The sequence below is a fragment of the Hyperolius riggenbachi genome, chromosome 2 (genome assembly GCF_040937935.1).
Source record: "Hyperolius riggenbachi isolate aHypRig1 chromosome 2, aHypRig1.pri, whole genome shotgun sequence".
Classification (NCBI taxonomy): Eukaryota; Metazoa; Chordata; class Amphibia; order Anura; family Hyperoliidae; genus Hyperolius; species Hyperolius riggenbachi.
Genome location: NC_090647.1, coordinates 153,924,629 through 153,940,761, shown reverse-complemented (window position 1 = coordinate 153,940,761; position 16,133 = coordinate 153,924,629). Strand labels below are relative to the sequence as shown.

The 16,133-nt window shown below is 45.0% G+C and overlaps 2 protein-coding genes across 2 annotated transcripts in view; both read left to right on the top strand.

The window, feature by feature from the left end:
• The window catches only part of ACVR1B (activin A receptor type 1B), a 76,239-nt gene that overhangs the window by 21,918 nt on the left and 38,188 nt on the right, over window positions 1–16,133 (top strand). The window lies entirely within an intron of this gene.
• On the top strand, window positions 10,130–13,229 carry LOC137544135 (uncharacterized). Its single transcript, XM_068265206.1, has 2 exons — window positions 10,130–10,632; window positions 10,984–13,229. Exons 1-2 carry the CDS (start codon window positions 10,203–10,205, stop codon window positions 13,035–13,037), a joined length of 2,484 nt encoding a protein of 827 aa, XP_068121307.1. The 5' UTR covers window positions 10,130–10,202; the 3' UTR covers window positions 13,038–13,229.

The window sequence follows — 16,133 nt, the reverse complement described above, 5'->3', positions numbered from 1 at the left end:
ATATGTAATTTTTCCTTTCATTTTTTTTTAATTACAAACAGAGCTGAGATTTAAACTAGCTGTAGAGGTCTTTATAGACTTCATATGGCATTCATGTGCTGTTAGGATATGATGAGCTTGGTATGAACATGCATTATATCAATGAATTTATATTAAAACATAATTTTCTGTGGTTTTATACAAAGTGCATAAAATACATGTAATAAACAATATTAATGTGGCTTTACCAAATACAGTACAGTTGACAGACTTAAAAAGTACTGTAGGGCTTGGTCCCCAACCACCGGTCCGCGGCCCACTGCTAGTCCGTGGGGCGTTAACAGTTGGGATGCGGGTCTGTCCTCTTGCTTCCCCGTGGCCGCTGCTGCTGTTACCTTAGCTGGTGTCCGCTTCCTCTCATATTCTCCTCTCATGCGTGTGCTATTTGGATTCACAGCAGCGTGCCGCGCGGCTGCTGTGATGAAGCAGGAGAGTGGTTCCCCTGGTAACGGCGATACACATCGCGCTACAGGAAGCCGCTGTCCTGCTTCTTGCCGGGGGGGGGGGGGGGGGGTCAGCCATACTGGGCACTGCCTACCCATACTGGGCACTGCCTACCCATACTGGGCACTGCCTACCCATACTGGGCACTGCCTACCCATACTGGGCACTGCCTACCCATACTGGGCACTGCCTACCCATACTGGGCACTGCCTACCCATACTGGGCACTGCCTACCCATACTGGGCACTGCCTACCCATACTGGGCACTGCCTACCCATACTGGGCACTGCCTACCCATACTGGGCACTGCACTACCCATACTGGGCACTGCACTACCCATACTGGGCACTGCACTACCCATACTGGGCACTGCACTACCCATACTGGGCACTATACTACCCATACTGGGCACTATACTACCCATACTGGGCACTATACTTCCCCATACTGGGCACTTTACTTCCCCATACTGGGCACTATACTTCCCCATACTGGGCACTATACTTCCCCATACTGGGCACTATACTTCCCCATACTGGGCACTATACTTCCCCATACTGGGCACTATACTTCCCCATACTGGGCACTATACTATACTACTCATACTGGGCACTATACTATACTACTCATACTGGGCACTATACTATACTACTCATACTGGGGCACTACTAGCTATACTGGGATACTAAACCCCCTATACTGGGGCAACTATGCTAGCTATGCTGATTGTACCTAGCATAATGTTGTAATGCGCAGGGCGTGTTACGTTAATTTGGGGTTCCGGTGATCGCTTTCTGTTGTTGGGCTCTGATTGCTGCTGTGATGTTTATTTTTATTTATTTTTTTATAAATTTCGGTATTTTTATTAGTTATCTCCTCCCGCCAGCCAATCAGGGCAATCCCTTCTCAAAGGCATAAGCCTGAGAGGGGATCGCGATCGGAGCCTCTCTAGGGGACAGCCAAGTGACATGGCTGTCACCAGTACAGCGCTGCAGTAGATTGCATCGCTGTACAATGTAAATAGATGGAGGTTTTGCCCTGTAACAGTCTGATGGCGGCGATTGCCAATGGGGGACTGTTGATGCACGCGATCCCCTGCAATCTCTGCCCCAAGGACTTTACTCCAATCGGTGTTACACGGTCCTTAGGGAGTCACCTTGTGGCCGCCGAACGGCATTAGGCAGTCGAATAAAGGAGTAGTCAGCCAAATCATATGATATACTTACCCGGGGCTTCCTCAAGCCCCTTGCAGCCGGCATGTCCCACGCAACATCTTCGCTCGCAGTCGCGGCCCAGGGTCCCTGCCCGTGCAGACGCCGACCTTGAGGTCGGCCTCTACTGTGCAGGCGCAGTACACTGCGGAAAATGTGGACTTGATTGACAGCGGCGCAGGCGCACTAGAGGAGGTCGGACTCTGCATCGGCAGGGACTCCGGGCTGTGGCTGGGAGCAGAGATGCTGCGAGGGACATGTCAGCTGCAAGGGGGCTGGAGGAAGCTCCAGGTACGTATATAATGGGTAAGCATGATTTGGCTGACTATTCTTTTAAGCTGGTTTATGATTGGAGCACCAGTACAGACATCACGGTCAATTGATCATAAACAGTCATAGAGTTTAGAGACATAGTTGTACTTGGCACTGAGTTCAAGTTGGTACTGTCCCACCATATATCCCCTGAGCAAGGTGGGATCACACCTCTCCAGATTATAATCACGATTATTGGAAAACAAGCTTTATATTTTATACTGTGCTGCTACATAGACTTGGAGTTCAGCTGTGCTTCTGCTTGATGACTAATGCGGAGGAGACTGCTGCGTACTTATTAATATTGTATGGGAAAGTTCTCTTCACACCATGTAATTGGCTGGGTTACACCTACTCCTGCTGTGAATGAATGAGTAGCTCTTTGTTGATGAAATGATAGTATTTGTAATGATCTATGCAATTTAAAGAATGTGTGGTGTTCTGTTTGCTATCAAGAATAAAGTGAGTAACACTTCTATTTTAAAGGTGTTAAATGACCAGCAAGCTTGAAATACAGTGTTTTTTTTCCTGTGGGTTAATTGATGGTGCAGCAGACCCCGAGCCATACAAATGTAATGTGTTAGTGGAGTTTATGATCTAGTTAGACTCTAGCTATGCTGTCAGTTCACAAGATGGGTGTTTGTGTGGCAGCGCCAGACAAGCACCCAGCACACAGGTTACCAGTACGCACACCTTGCCAGATGCTACCTTTAAATTTCAACTAATGCTGGCTGCAAAGAATAATCTGATGTCCTTAGGCTACGCCAGAGTTTTGTATAGTCCTCACTGCACTAAAAAAATTTTTTTTACCTGTATAAAACAAATCTGGTTACTGTAGGTACTAGAGGATCTCTACAGGTATATTCATTTTCCTAAACAGGCTGTATCTGAGCAGTCATAGTTTCTATGCATTACGCATAACGCCCTTTTCCCACACTTGCTTTGTAGACCACCCTCTACTCAGGCAAGTCCCCCCCCCCCCCCCCAAATTCCTCCATTCACACACAAGGATATAATCCTAATTTGGGGCTGCCAGCTGTGGAGCTGTAGACACAATCCTAAGCTAAGTGTACCGTCACGTAGGGTGGAGGGGTTGATTCACCTTGGGGCCAGCACAGCACTTCAGTCTGGTCATTTCCACAGCATCAGCACTCTGGCTCTAGAGGGAGGAGCCACAGGACAGAAATCAGTGCATCTTTGTCCCCACCCTTGCTCTCAGTACCCTTAAGGTGGCCACTAATGGTCCAATTTCTAGCGAAAAATCATTCAAGTGATCAGAAATTCTGATCGGATTGGTTGAAAATAATCTCAGTTGATAGGCACAATCGATTATGAATCGAAATTTGAATTTTCTTGATTGGTTGTGATAGATGGCAAAGATAGCATAGGTAGCAAAAATTGGTTTGTTGATGGTGTAAGGAATCATTTTTTTTCCGATCAGAATTTCTGATTGCTCAAACGATTTTTCGCTAGAAATTGGATCATTTTGGGCCACCTTGAGGCCTGTAAACATGTCCAACAAAACCTGCCCAATTGTCATCTGATTTTGGTCTGTTGGGTCGACAGTCAGGTGTGCGTACGCATGGCAAACGACTAAATGAGCGACTGATTACAGGTAGTCTGCCTGATTCATCCAGAAGATCAACTCGACTATTGGGCTGATATCAACTCCCACGACTATTGGGCTGATATCAACTCCCACGACTATTGGCTGATATCAACTCCCACGACTATTGGGCTGATATCAACTCCCACGACTATTGGGCTGATATCAACTCCCACGACTATTGGGCTGATATCAACTCCCCTCCCCCCCATACATCAGCAAGTTGTGCAGTAAAATGCTTGCAGTTTACTCAATACCACATTTACTGTGTAGAGTAGAAATCTATCACTATCATATCTAATTCACATTGGATAGGGATTGATCAGCTTGGCTGGATTGGCTCCTGATTTGTACACGTCTTTTTCTATCTGCTTAAAGGGGAACTGAAGAGAGAGGTATATGGAGGATGCCATGTTTATTTCCTTTTAAGCAATACCAGTTGCCTGGCAGCCCTGCTGATCCTCTGTCTCTAATACTATTAGCCATAGCCCTGAACAAGCATGCAGCAGATCAGGTGTTTCAGACTTTCAAATCAGATCTGACAAGACTAGCTGCATGCTTGTTTCTGGTGTTGTTCAGATACTCCTGCAGAGACATAGACCAGCAGGGCTGCCAGGCAACTAGTATTGATTGAAAGGAAATAAATATGGCAGCCTCCATATACCTCTTACTTCAGTTCCCCTTTAAGCATTAGGGTTTTGTTTTTTGTTTTTTTTAAAGATAGGATTTTCTGCATTTTTAAGTGGACCCGAACTCTTGCAAGGGACAGAAGGAAAACCTAGAGAAATGCACCCTATATGTATTTTTTTTTTTTAGTTTAGCTTGTCTAATGCCCCCTCATCTGTGACTAATCACACGTTGTAATTTGATCTCTTAGCTGTGTCAGCTGACTGCCATGCCCCCCCCCCTCCCCCGCCTGATCACTCCCACACCATTCTCTTCTGTCTCTCTATTTGCTTGCAATTGGCCCTGGAAAGTACTCCAGGGCCAACTGCGCATGCCCGGCCACACGCGTGCTCTCGCCGCATTTCCGTTGTCAGAAGCTTCCAGCAACGGAAGCGAGACAGAGAATGTACCTGGCTGGACTGCATTTGCACCGACTGGCAACAACTGGAGGTTTTTCCAGGGCCAGTTGGGGGCAAAGAGGGGCAGAAGAGCACAGTGGGGGGAGCAATCGAATCGGGCAAGTCTGCTTCCATGAAAGCAGGACGTAGACACACTGCAGTTTTATTGCAGGATTTGTATTAGCTGTAACAAAGAAATGTTTTGTTATGCTGCTGCTTATCTTTTAGAGCAGAGAGGAAATTCTGAGTTCAGGGCCGCTCTGGCTTGTTCATTAAACTAGTATAAACCTCTATTGTAAGTGCTTTATTGCTTCTTCGTTTTTGTGACCTGCTCCATGCAAGGTCTTCACTTTTTTTTACAAGATTTGTTTGGGAAAACCCATAAAATATCCTTGTTGGAAAATTCTATAAATATTTAAAAATGTGCAGGTGCTTGCTAGATTTATTTTACTGCAAATTCTTTTGTTGAAGGAATGACTCTGTGCGCTGCAATGTTACTTGAGTGTGTTTTATGAAGTGTAGCGTATTAGTCATACAGCAGCAAGCTTCATTACAGCTTGACACATACAGGCAGAATGGGCATACTAGAATTAATGAATGCAGTCCGCTGTATAAAAAGGTAATCCACTTCAAGCTGCTTTCAAACAAATTGGCTTTGTGGAAAAGAATCCCTGTTCATTTCCATTTCCTTGTTGTATTGATGTAAAGTAACTTGTCTGAACCCTGTCATTTTGCATTTTATCTAGGACAGTAACAGACACTGATCTGTCCCTTCCTTGCGTGTGATTACGCTGGAAGTGCCTATGACACTTCTCTTGCAGCCAAGTGTCTGAACTGAGCTGATCTGCTTCAGCTGAGATGTCTCCCAGGATAAAGCGATCTACTTGACGCACCGCGGTAAATACTGGACAAGTAGAAACATGTACAATTCATTTAGAGCGAAATCATCCTGACACATTGACTAGGAGGTTCTGCCCACGTTCTTTTCTGCGATTGCCAGATCATCAAGAGACTCGCTGTACTTTAAAGCCCAAGTAAACACCTAAATTCAACAGGGCAAATTCTAACAGCGATCGGGTAAAATGAGCATGAACAGCGGATAGAAGCCAAAAGTGGAAACATGCTAGATAAAAGTCGGTACGCACAAACGAGCGCAGACTATCAAATTACATTACCCAGTGAAAAGGCAAGTCTTTTAAATGACGCCCCCATGCACCGATATTCCAAACGACTGTCGTTGGAACACCGCATGTGGAAGTGCTATTTGATATGACGTGTGCTCATGTTCTGGAGCAATACTGTTTGAACGACCTACACACCCGGTCGACTGGACGATATCTGCCTAATAGTCATCTGAATTGGTCCACCAGTTTGATCGGGCAGAATACCAGATATCTGTCACCTGTCATTGTCGTTTGGCTACATTTTTATTGTCGTGCAATACAAGTAGTTCCCGGTTAACAAACGAGATGGGGACTGTTGGCTTGTTCTTAACTGGAATTTGTCCATAAGTCAAAAGACTGCCATCTCTACCCCCTGTACATTTTCTATGCCTCCATGTGCCCCACTGTGTCACCTCTGCCCCCCTGTTGCATAAATATACTGCAGCAAAATGGTTTAAAAAAAAAAATTTCTTAGAATTTTTCTCAAAAACTACAAAAAACTAAATTTTGTTTGTTCCCACAGAATCAGTTTTTAAATGTCACAGTCCTCGGTGCCACAAAGCGTAGCCTCTGCTATCTAGGGACAGGCATAATAGTTACATGGATAGTTTACTTACTGATAGTGATGGTTTTGTATTCACATGCTAAACTTGAATTATGTCCCTCCCTCTCTGTTTTTCTCGCTCTCCTTTTACTGGGTTTTGCAATATGTTTGTAGGCAAAAAATAATAGCGAAATCTCCCTTAAACCTAAAAACAAAACTAGATGATGTTGCTCAAGTCCTGCTAAACTTTCAGAAACATGGGCATAAAATTCTGTGTCAAAGGTGTTTAGAGGAAGCTACTACTTTTGAGACCCTTAGGTCAGCTATTTCAGGGAAAGCTAAGATCAGTTGACCTTTTACTGCTTCCTTACCGCAGTGAAGTAGAGAAACGCTAGAACAAATTTCTCGGATGAGGGTTTAGCTGATGATTTGGATGTGATCTCGCAGGGTTACAGTGCCCAGCAAGCTCATAGTGAACCTAAACTCCTAGGAGTGTGTAATGCTGGGCATACATGAGTTGATCCGGCGGCCGATTAGCCGCCGAATCGACCCCCGCTCGTCCCGGCCGGCGGTCCTTATCAGCCGCTCGATTCCCTGCCATTGTCCGCCGGCGGGAATCGAGTGGGCGCAGGTCGAGAGGCTTGATCGGGCCAGCTGAATATTATCAGCTGGTCGATAAATGGTACAGAGACGTACCGTGTATCCCCAGCATAAGGGGCTACACTGGACCAAAATCTCACAGGGTGACTCAATTCATAATCAATTGCCTGGCCAAGGGCGGCCTTGGTCAGTCAAGTTTTCCATAAACTTCCATAAAGGTGGCCTTACATCAGGTGACTTGCTGCCAAGTGCATGCCCGACCGACAAAGCGACCAATTTTGGAACAGATATTTGACGGTTTGTCTATCGCGCATGCTGCAAGATGTCGGGCCTAAGTTGCTTGGTCGGGTGTGCGGCGGCGATTTCCGAGCAAGTGACGAGATGGCGAAACCTCTGCCGCAATGTATAAATGTGCCCCCTTGTGCATTTATACGTTACCTGACCTGTTGCAGCCTCCGCGAGGTGTCCCGTAACCTCCGGGCGGCTATCCGTACACGCTATTGGTGCATAGCGTCTGACGTCAGATGCTATGCGCCAGTAGCGCATACGGAATACCGCCCGGAGGCTGCAACAGGACAGGTAACGTACAAATGCACACGGGGGGACATTTATTCATTGGGGGGGGGGGGGGCAGCGGGCTCAGGAGATTCCCTGAACATTTTAAATTTCATGCTGAAATAGGATGGGAATCAACCTGTAGTGTATGGGCAGAATTGACAAGAGAGAAATTTATCTCTAATTAGATTCGATTAAGAGATAAATTTCTCTTTGTCGAATCTGCCCATAATCTTTAGGTCTATGGGCACCTTTTAAGGTGCGTACGCACGTCGGTTTTGCGCTTTCAATTCACTTTATTGTCATTATGTAACACAACGAAATTACTTTTCATGACAACCCCACGGTGCATATAGGGAACATAGTGATAGTAACAAGGAAGAGAAGAAATTATACAAGTATGCCAGGTATTACAGATGTTTAAACAATTTGTACACAGTGTTAATTATTTCAGAGAGGATTCAGAGTTTATCAAGTTTATGGCGGATGGGAAAAAGCTGTCTTTCTCTGGACATCCTCGGACAGCACCCTGAGAAGATGTCCACTCCCACATTCACTGGACAGGACCGCACTAAAGAATTTGCATAGTTAGGCAGTATAAAAGGCAGCATTTCACATACCACATCAGTTTTTTGTCCTGTCCACGCAGGATGCACTTCGTCGAAACGTCTGAGGCTTTCCATGCCAGGGAGCAGGGGCTGCTGCCAGAAGGCTGCCAGGAATACCGTAAGCCAGGCTGGTCTAAGGTGGGGAGCTTTCCGCAGCATAGACGCCAGACGCTACGGAAGCCTGCCCAGAGCGCGCGCACACGCGGAAACCGGAAGTTCCGGTTTACTCGCCCTCTGTCAGCTGATCGGGTCATGTGAGGCAGCCAGGAGGGGAACGCCGAGCGCCATTGCGGGCTCAGGAAGCCTGTCAGCGTCCTACGGAACTTGCGGACGGCAATGGTTGTAGGTAGGCACCTCTTTCGGCTGCACAGGGGGCGTTTTGGCTGGGTGGGCTTGTGGGTATTTAAGGCTCCTGGTTTTCAGCCTCCAGTGTGAATCGGCTGACCATGGAGCAGGCTGCTGGATCCTCCTCTCAGGCTGCGGAGCAAGGTTCCAATTCCTCTCTGGTAAACTAATCCTGCTGGTGGGATTGCTTTACATTTATATTTTATATACTATATTAGTATATTTTACTGAGGGGCCTTTTTTCTGTTTTGTTCTCTTTCCTCTTATACAGCCCAATCCAAGAGATAAAGGAGAAAAACATAAGAAAGCAGAACAGAAAACTGATACAAAGAGATGTTCAATTTGTTCCACTAGAATTCCTATATCTTCAAAATCTTTATGTCAGAAATGTGCTGATAAGGTTGTGAAGCAAGAATCTTCTGGGGTATTAAAGGAGTTTGTGGGATGGATGAAATCTGAACTATCATCTACCTTTCAAGCTTTCAAAGGAGTGGCTACCCACACCTCTCCTCCCCCTCCTACCCCTCCCCTTCCTTCAGCACCTACAGAGGTTACTTCTGATAAAACGCAACATCCATCTAAGAAAAGGAAGCTTGATAGAGAGGAGGAAGTATCAGATCTCTCTGAGGGAGAGGTGGAGGATTCATCTTTTGAGGGTAGTTTTATTGATTCGGAGGAAGAAAAGGAAAAGGCATTGAAATCTGCAAAGTTTGCTTTTGCTGTTGATGACTTGGATAAGTTACTGTCTACAATGCATATTACTATGGGTGTTAAAGCCGAACATAAGGAATTGTCTGCTATGGATAAAATGTATGAAAGCCTGTCAGTGGTACAATCAACCTTCATTCCGGTTCATGAGAACCTTAAGGAGATGATAGACAAAGAATGGAATGTACCAGAAAGGAGAGTATTTTGGCCAAAATCGTTAGCTAGAAGATATCCTTTTAGACTTGAGGATCAGAAATTTTGGGGTCCAGTTCCGAAGCTGGATCCCTCAATTTCTAGAATGTCTAGAAGTTCAGACCTCCTGTTTGAGGACTCAGGTGTTTTAAAAGATATCATGGATAAAAAGATGGACAACTTATTGCGTAGAGCATGGGAGTCATCTACTACAGGGTTTAAACCTGCTGTTGCATCCACAGCCATGGCACGTTGCTTAAAAATCTGGTTAGAACAACTTCATATGCATATAGCAGGAGATACGCCAAGAGAGGAGATCTTGAAAGCATTCCCTACCTTGTTTCTAGTAGTAAATTATCTTTCTGATGCAGCAGATGAATCTGTAAGGCTGTCAGCTAGGACATCAGCATTAGTAAATTCTACAAGACGTGCGGTTTGGCTAAGAACATGGCAGGGAGATTCATCATCAAAATCACGTTTATGTGGCATTCCGTGTGAGGGAAACCTTTTGTTTGGTAGCAAGTTGGAGGAGACCCTTGACAGATCATCAGATAGGAAGAAAAATTTCCCAATTAAGAGGAAAACTTTTCGTTTCCAGAGATCCTTTCGTAACCAGAAGAAGCAAAGCAATACCTCTACAGGAAGTGGTAGAGGAAGATGGAATACAGCAAAAGGTCCAGGAGCCAGATCAAATTTCCTACTTAATCCCTCCAGCTCAGTTACAACGCCAAAGCAACAATGACGCCATAATTCCAGTAGGAGGAAGGATCACGCATTTTTTCGAGACTTGGCAGGAACATTTCCAGAACAAATGGATAAGATCGATTGTATTAGAGGGATACGATCTGGAGTTTGTAAGGATTCCTCATTCAAGATTTTGTGTAACCCCCCACCCAAAGGATATGATTGTTCAGAAGGCACTGATGGAATCGATTGCCTCCCTACTGGAGAAGAAGGTGATACGCCAGGTACCCGCCTCTCACATGCATGCAGGCTTCTACTCCCCTGTCTTCCTAGTCAAAAAACCCAAAGGAGATTACAGGTTCATCATAAATCTAAAGTCATTGAACAGATTCATCTTATACAAAAGATTTCGAATGGACAATATGAGGACAGTAGTGAACCTACTACAGAGAGACTGTTATATGGTGTCCCTAGACCTCAGAGATGCATACTTACACATCCCCATGAGTCTGAGATCACAGAGGTTTCTGAGATTTGCCATCAGGACTGCAGGGGAGGTAAGACATTACCAGTTCACTTTACCATTTGGGTTATCATCAGCACCATGGTTATTTACTAAGATAATGGCAGAAGTTCTGTCAGTGCTTAGAATACGATCTATTCAGGTTATATCATACTTAGATGACCTGCTGATATGGGGCCCTTCTACAGAGTCAGTTTCATATCAGTTGAGCTATACAATTAACTTTCTGGAGTCATTAGGTTGGCTCATGAACTGGGAGAAATCTTGTCTTCAACCTTCAAAAGTCATGAATTATTTAGGCCTTACGATTAATTCTTCTGTTCAGAAAGTTTTTCTGCCTGTTGATAAGGGTCAAAGATTAATCAATTGTATTCTTTCCTTTCAGAGTGCTCAGACCACAACAATAAGAGAAGCTATGTCACTTCTGGGGCTCATGACTTCTGCCTTCATGACTATGGTTTGGGGACAGTTTCATTCAAGGCAACTCCAGGTATGGATCCTGAGGGTATGGAACAAGAAGAAGTCTTCTCTAGACGACAGGGTACTGATCCCTCCCAAGGTGAAGCTTTCTTTGGACTGGTGGAAGGAACAAGTACATCTCTCGACAGGCCGTCTCTGGAACTTTCCAACAGAATGCATTCTGACAACAGATGCAAGTGCAATAGGGTGGGGGGCACACTTCAAGAATATGCCAGCCCAGGGTCTATGGTCTCAAACTCTAAGCAGCATGCCATCGAACAACAGAGAGTTGGAAGCAGTCAGATTGGCTCTAGAACATTTCTCCTCATTCCTCCAGATGAAACATGTGTTGATCCAGACAGACAATTCTTCAGTAGTGGCATACCTGAACAGGCAGGGGGGTACCAGGAGTGCTTCCCTTTGGAGTCAGACTCAAAGGATAATGTCCTGGGCGGAACAATGGACTTGTTCTCTAAAAGCTATACATTTGAAAGGTTCTCGAAATTGCATGGCAGATTTCCTCAGTCGGGAGACTTTGTTACAGGACGAGTGGAGCCTTCACCAGGAAGTGTTTCAAGAGATTCTGCAGAAATGGGGCAGTCCAGACATAGACTTATTTGCTTCCAAGCACAACAACAAATGCCCTCAGTTCTGTTCCCTCTCTCGGGAGGACAACTCAAAGGTCATAGATGCCTTCTCAATCAAGTGGGAGTTTCCTCTGGTCTATGCCTTTCCACCAATTACAGTGATTCCGAAAGTACTGAACAAAATAATGCAGGAGAAGGTCAGAGCGATATTGATAACTCCTTTTTGGCCAAAAAGACCTTGGTTTTCGCTGCTGAAAAGGTTAGCTGTAGAGGATCCCTGGATATTACCGAACAGACCAGACTTACTATCTCAGGGCCCGTTCTTCCATCCACAGCTGACCATGTTCAAGCTAACAGCGTGGAACCTGAATGGACACTCCTGAAACAAAAGGGATTTTCAGAAGAACTTATAAAAACTTTGATTTGCAGCAGAAAGGAGGTAACTAGAAAAATGTATGCGAAGGCTTGGAGAACTTATTCTGATTGGTGCTCAAGGAAAGGGGTCTCAAGAACTTTGATATCCTCTGTATTAGAGTTTTTACAGGCAGGATTCGCAATGGGCCTAAGCATCAGCACATTAAAAGTACAGACGGCTGCATTAAGTGTATTCTTGGAGAAAAAATTGTCAGAAGATCGCTTTATAATTCAGTTCTTCCATGCAACGTCTAGGTTGAAACCAAAACAGAGAATAAGGACCCCACCTTGGGATTTAAACACAGTGTTACAGGCATTTTCATTACATCCCTTTGAGCCATTATCAGAAATATCGGAGAAAAACCTTACTTTGAAGGCAGTGTTTCTACTAGCAATTTGTTCTGCAAGGCGTGTAAACGAGATCCAGGCCTTGTCGATTGATGAACCATACTGCATTGTTTCAGACGATCGCATCACTTTAAAGATGGACCCTACCTTTCTACCAAAAGTGGTCTCGGATTTTCACCGGTCACAGGAGATTTACTTACCTTCTTTTTGTCCAAATCCTTCAAATGACAAGGAAAGGAAGTTGCAGGCTGTTGATGTTAGACGCTGTATCTTACAGTATATGGAGGTCACTAACAGTTGGAGAAGGTCTAGGGCGATGTTTGTCCTTCATTCAGGACCAAACAGAGGAAGGCAAGCTTCAAAAGCTACCATAGCACGATGGTTAAGACAGGCCATTTCCCTGGCCTACAGCGTGCAGAATAAGAGAGTGCCAGCATCCATCAAGGCTCACTCCACGAGATCGATGTCAACTTCTTGGGCAGAGAGGGCAGGAGCCAGTATTGAGCAGATTTGCCGAGCAGCTACCTGGTCTTCTTCAAACACTTTTGCTAAACATTATAAGCTAGACGTATCTGCTAGTAGAGATTTAGCCTTTGGCAGAAAGGTTTTACAGGCAGTTATCCCTCCCTAGATATCAGGTTCTTGTTTATCTTCTCAGGGTGCTGTCCGAGGATGTCCAGAGAAAGACTAGATTACTTACCGGTAATGTCTTTTCTGGTAATCCGAAGGACAGCACCCGTTGACGCCCACCCATGTAAATAAAAAATTTATATTGAAGCATCATTTGGTGTCTTGTCTTTTTTTATAACTGATGTGGTATGTGAAATGCTGCCTTTTATACTGCCTAACTATGCAAATTCTTTAGTGCGGTCCTGTCCAGTGAATGTGGGAGTGGACATCTTCTCAGGGTGCTGTCCTTCGGATTACCAGAAAAGACATTACCGGTAAGTAATCTAGTCTTTCAGTCTGTGTGTGTGCGGATTTACCTGATGGAAGGAGCTCAAACAGGGCATTTCCAGGGTGAGTGTTGTCCTTGATAATGTTTTTGGCCCTTCTCAAGCTGCGAGTATTATACAAAAGTTCCAGTGATGGTAGTTCAGTGCCAATAATGGCTTCTGCTGTTTTAACAACTCACTGCAGGGCTTCTCTAGTAGCCTTCGTGCAGCTGTTGTACCAGGCCATCATGCAATTGGTCAGAACGCTTTCTATAGTGCATCTGTAGAAATTAACCAGCAGCTTCTGTGGGAGGTTAGCGCTCCTTAGTTTTCTCAGAAAGTAGAGGTGTGGATCGCTCAAGTCCGGTTTTATCAGCTGAACAACAGACTGTACACGCGCCCGTTTTGACGTCCAAACGACGGGTCGTTTGTGCAAATCCGACGTGTGTATGTACCTTAAGATTAACCACGGATGCCAGTTCTTGGGGTTGAGGGCCCACTCTCAAGATCTGTATTCAGGGAACCTGGTATCCGTGGTTGGAATGGAGGTCCTACAATTTCAAAGAACTCTTGGCTGTCAAGGAAGTGCTTCTAGCTCAGGCTTTCACAATCAGGGTTCCTTGAGTGCACTGCTGGGGTTCCTTGGCCTTTTTTTCACATCACGGGGGTTGGGAAAAATATAAAGGAGAGCACTATAAATAGGGGGTACAGTAAAAAGAAGCATTGAATTCAGAATAATGATGAGCCCATTAATAAAATGCACTAGAATAAGGAGACATCATAATGAAGGGCACTGTAATAAGGGGTAGTGACATAAACTGGGTGGAAAATCAGGAGAGGATAGTCCGTCACTGATATTAGATTTTCTACAGGATAGGGTAGATATGAACCCAGCAGTCAGTACAATCAAAGTACAGATAGCGGACCTCTTGGTATTCCTAGACAGACAGTAGCCAAGGATCAGTATGTCATTGCCTTTATAAGAGCAGTGTCCAAAAATAGGCCTTAGAAATTAAAAACCTTTCCTCCTTGGGCTCTTTCTCTGGTTTTAGAACCGCTAACCAAACCACCGTTCGTACCTTTAGAGCTGGTCTTTTGCTCACCTTTAAAACAGTTTTCCTGCTGGCAGTCACATCAGCTAGGTGGGTAAGAGATTTACAATGCCTCACCATTAAAGATCCCTGCATGACTATCTTACCTGATAAGATTATATTCTGAATAGACCTATCTTGCCTACCTAAAGTAACTTAACATTTCCATAGAAATCAAGAAATTATTATACCATCATTCTGTATTCTTCTTAAAATGGAAAGAGTAGAATCTTTCCAAACTCTTGTTGAGAGAGCCTTTATTTACCGTACTTAGAAAGGTCTAAAGGCTGGTGCACATCAAGAGCGGTTCTGAGCGTTTTTTTAAAACGTTGGCGGGCCGAAAACTGCTTGGCTAATGAAAGTCAATGGGACGGTGCACACCAGAGCGGTTCATTTTTTTTTCCCCAAACGCAAACTCTGGTCCTTCAGAATTTTTGGTGATTTCTGAGACGATTCTGCCTCAATGTTAACTATAGGAAAGTGGAAAACTGCTCTGAAAAACACTAGATCAGATCGGTTTTCCAAGCGTTTTTGTTACAGTAGCTGTTCAGTTACAAACAAACAAACACAGGATATTTATATCGCGCTTTTCTCCTGGCGGACTCAAAGCGCCAGAGCTGCAGCCACTAGGACGCGCTCTATAGGCAGTAGCAGTGTTAGGGAGTCTTGCCCAAGGTCTCCTACTGAATAGGTGCCAGCTTACTGAACAGGCAGAGACGAGATTCGAACCCAGGTCTCCTGTGTCAGAGGCAGAGCCCTTAAAGTGAACCTAAAGCTACGGGGAAAAAAATGAGATGAACTCACCTGGGGATTCCCTCAGCCCCCTGCAGCCGATCGGTGCCCTCGCCGTGCAATGCTTCTGCACCCGCCGGCGAACACTTCAGGTGTGGCCGTCACCGCCATCGCCCCCTATGCTGCTATTGCGGCCTCCGGCGGGTGCAGAAGCATCGGAGCGGAGCTGCGAGGGCACCGATCGGCTGCAGGGGGCTGAGGGAAGCCCCAGGTGATTTCATCTAATTTTTTTCCCGTGGCTTTAGGTTCACTTTAACCATTACACTATCCAGCCACCAGCTGTACTGTAACAAAATATAAAGAGTGCTACACAAAAACGCTCCAAAAAAAAGCTAGGCATGTTTAGAAAATCAGGGCTGTGGAGTCGGTCCAAAAATCCACCGACTCCGACTCCTCCGTTTAGGATTCCACCGACTCCGACTCCACGACTCTGACTCCTCTAATTTGCATATTACAATTTTGTTGATTAAAAGTATGTAACATGAAATTCGTCTCTTAACTGCCAACGCTTAGGAATTTTACAAGACAACTGAAGTGAGAAGGATATGTAGACTACTATATTTATTCCCTTTAGACTAAAACTAGTCCTTGGTAAGAGTACTTGTAAAAGGTACAAACCGGAACAAAGAACATCTATCAGGCCCTAGGCAATGTAAGTGTGGGTACATGTAAGAATGATGTGCAGGTACTCTGCAGGGGAATGAGGAGATTGTAAACAGACAACACCTCTGTGTTCAATGTGCACAACATTCTCAGTGGATTCCCTGTAGCTCTGTGGGGAGTGCATATGTAGAGTATAGTACTACTGTGTAACAAAGTAAACCTGAGACAGATGAAATTAAAGTTTTATACATACCTGGGGCTTCCTCCAGCTGCCTTCAGGATAATCAGTCCCTCGTTGTCCTCCTC

What these genes read in the sequence shown, in the direction of transcription:
- LOC137544135 (XM_068265206.1), top strand. Translation starts at nt 10,203, where the DNA reads ATGGATAAGATCGATTGTATTAGAGGGATACGATCTGGAGTTTGTAAG. An exon ending in CCATCAGGACTGCAGGGGAG is followed by an intron (nt 10,633 to 10,983) that starts GTAAGACATTAC and finishes CTTTCCTTTCAG; the next exon opens with AGTGCTCAGACCACAACAAT.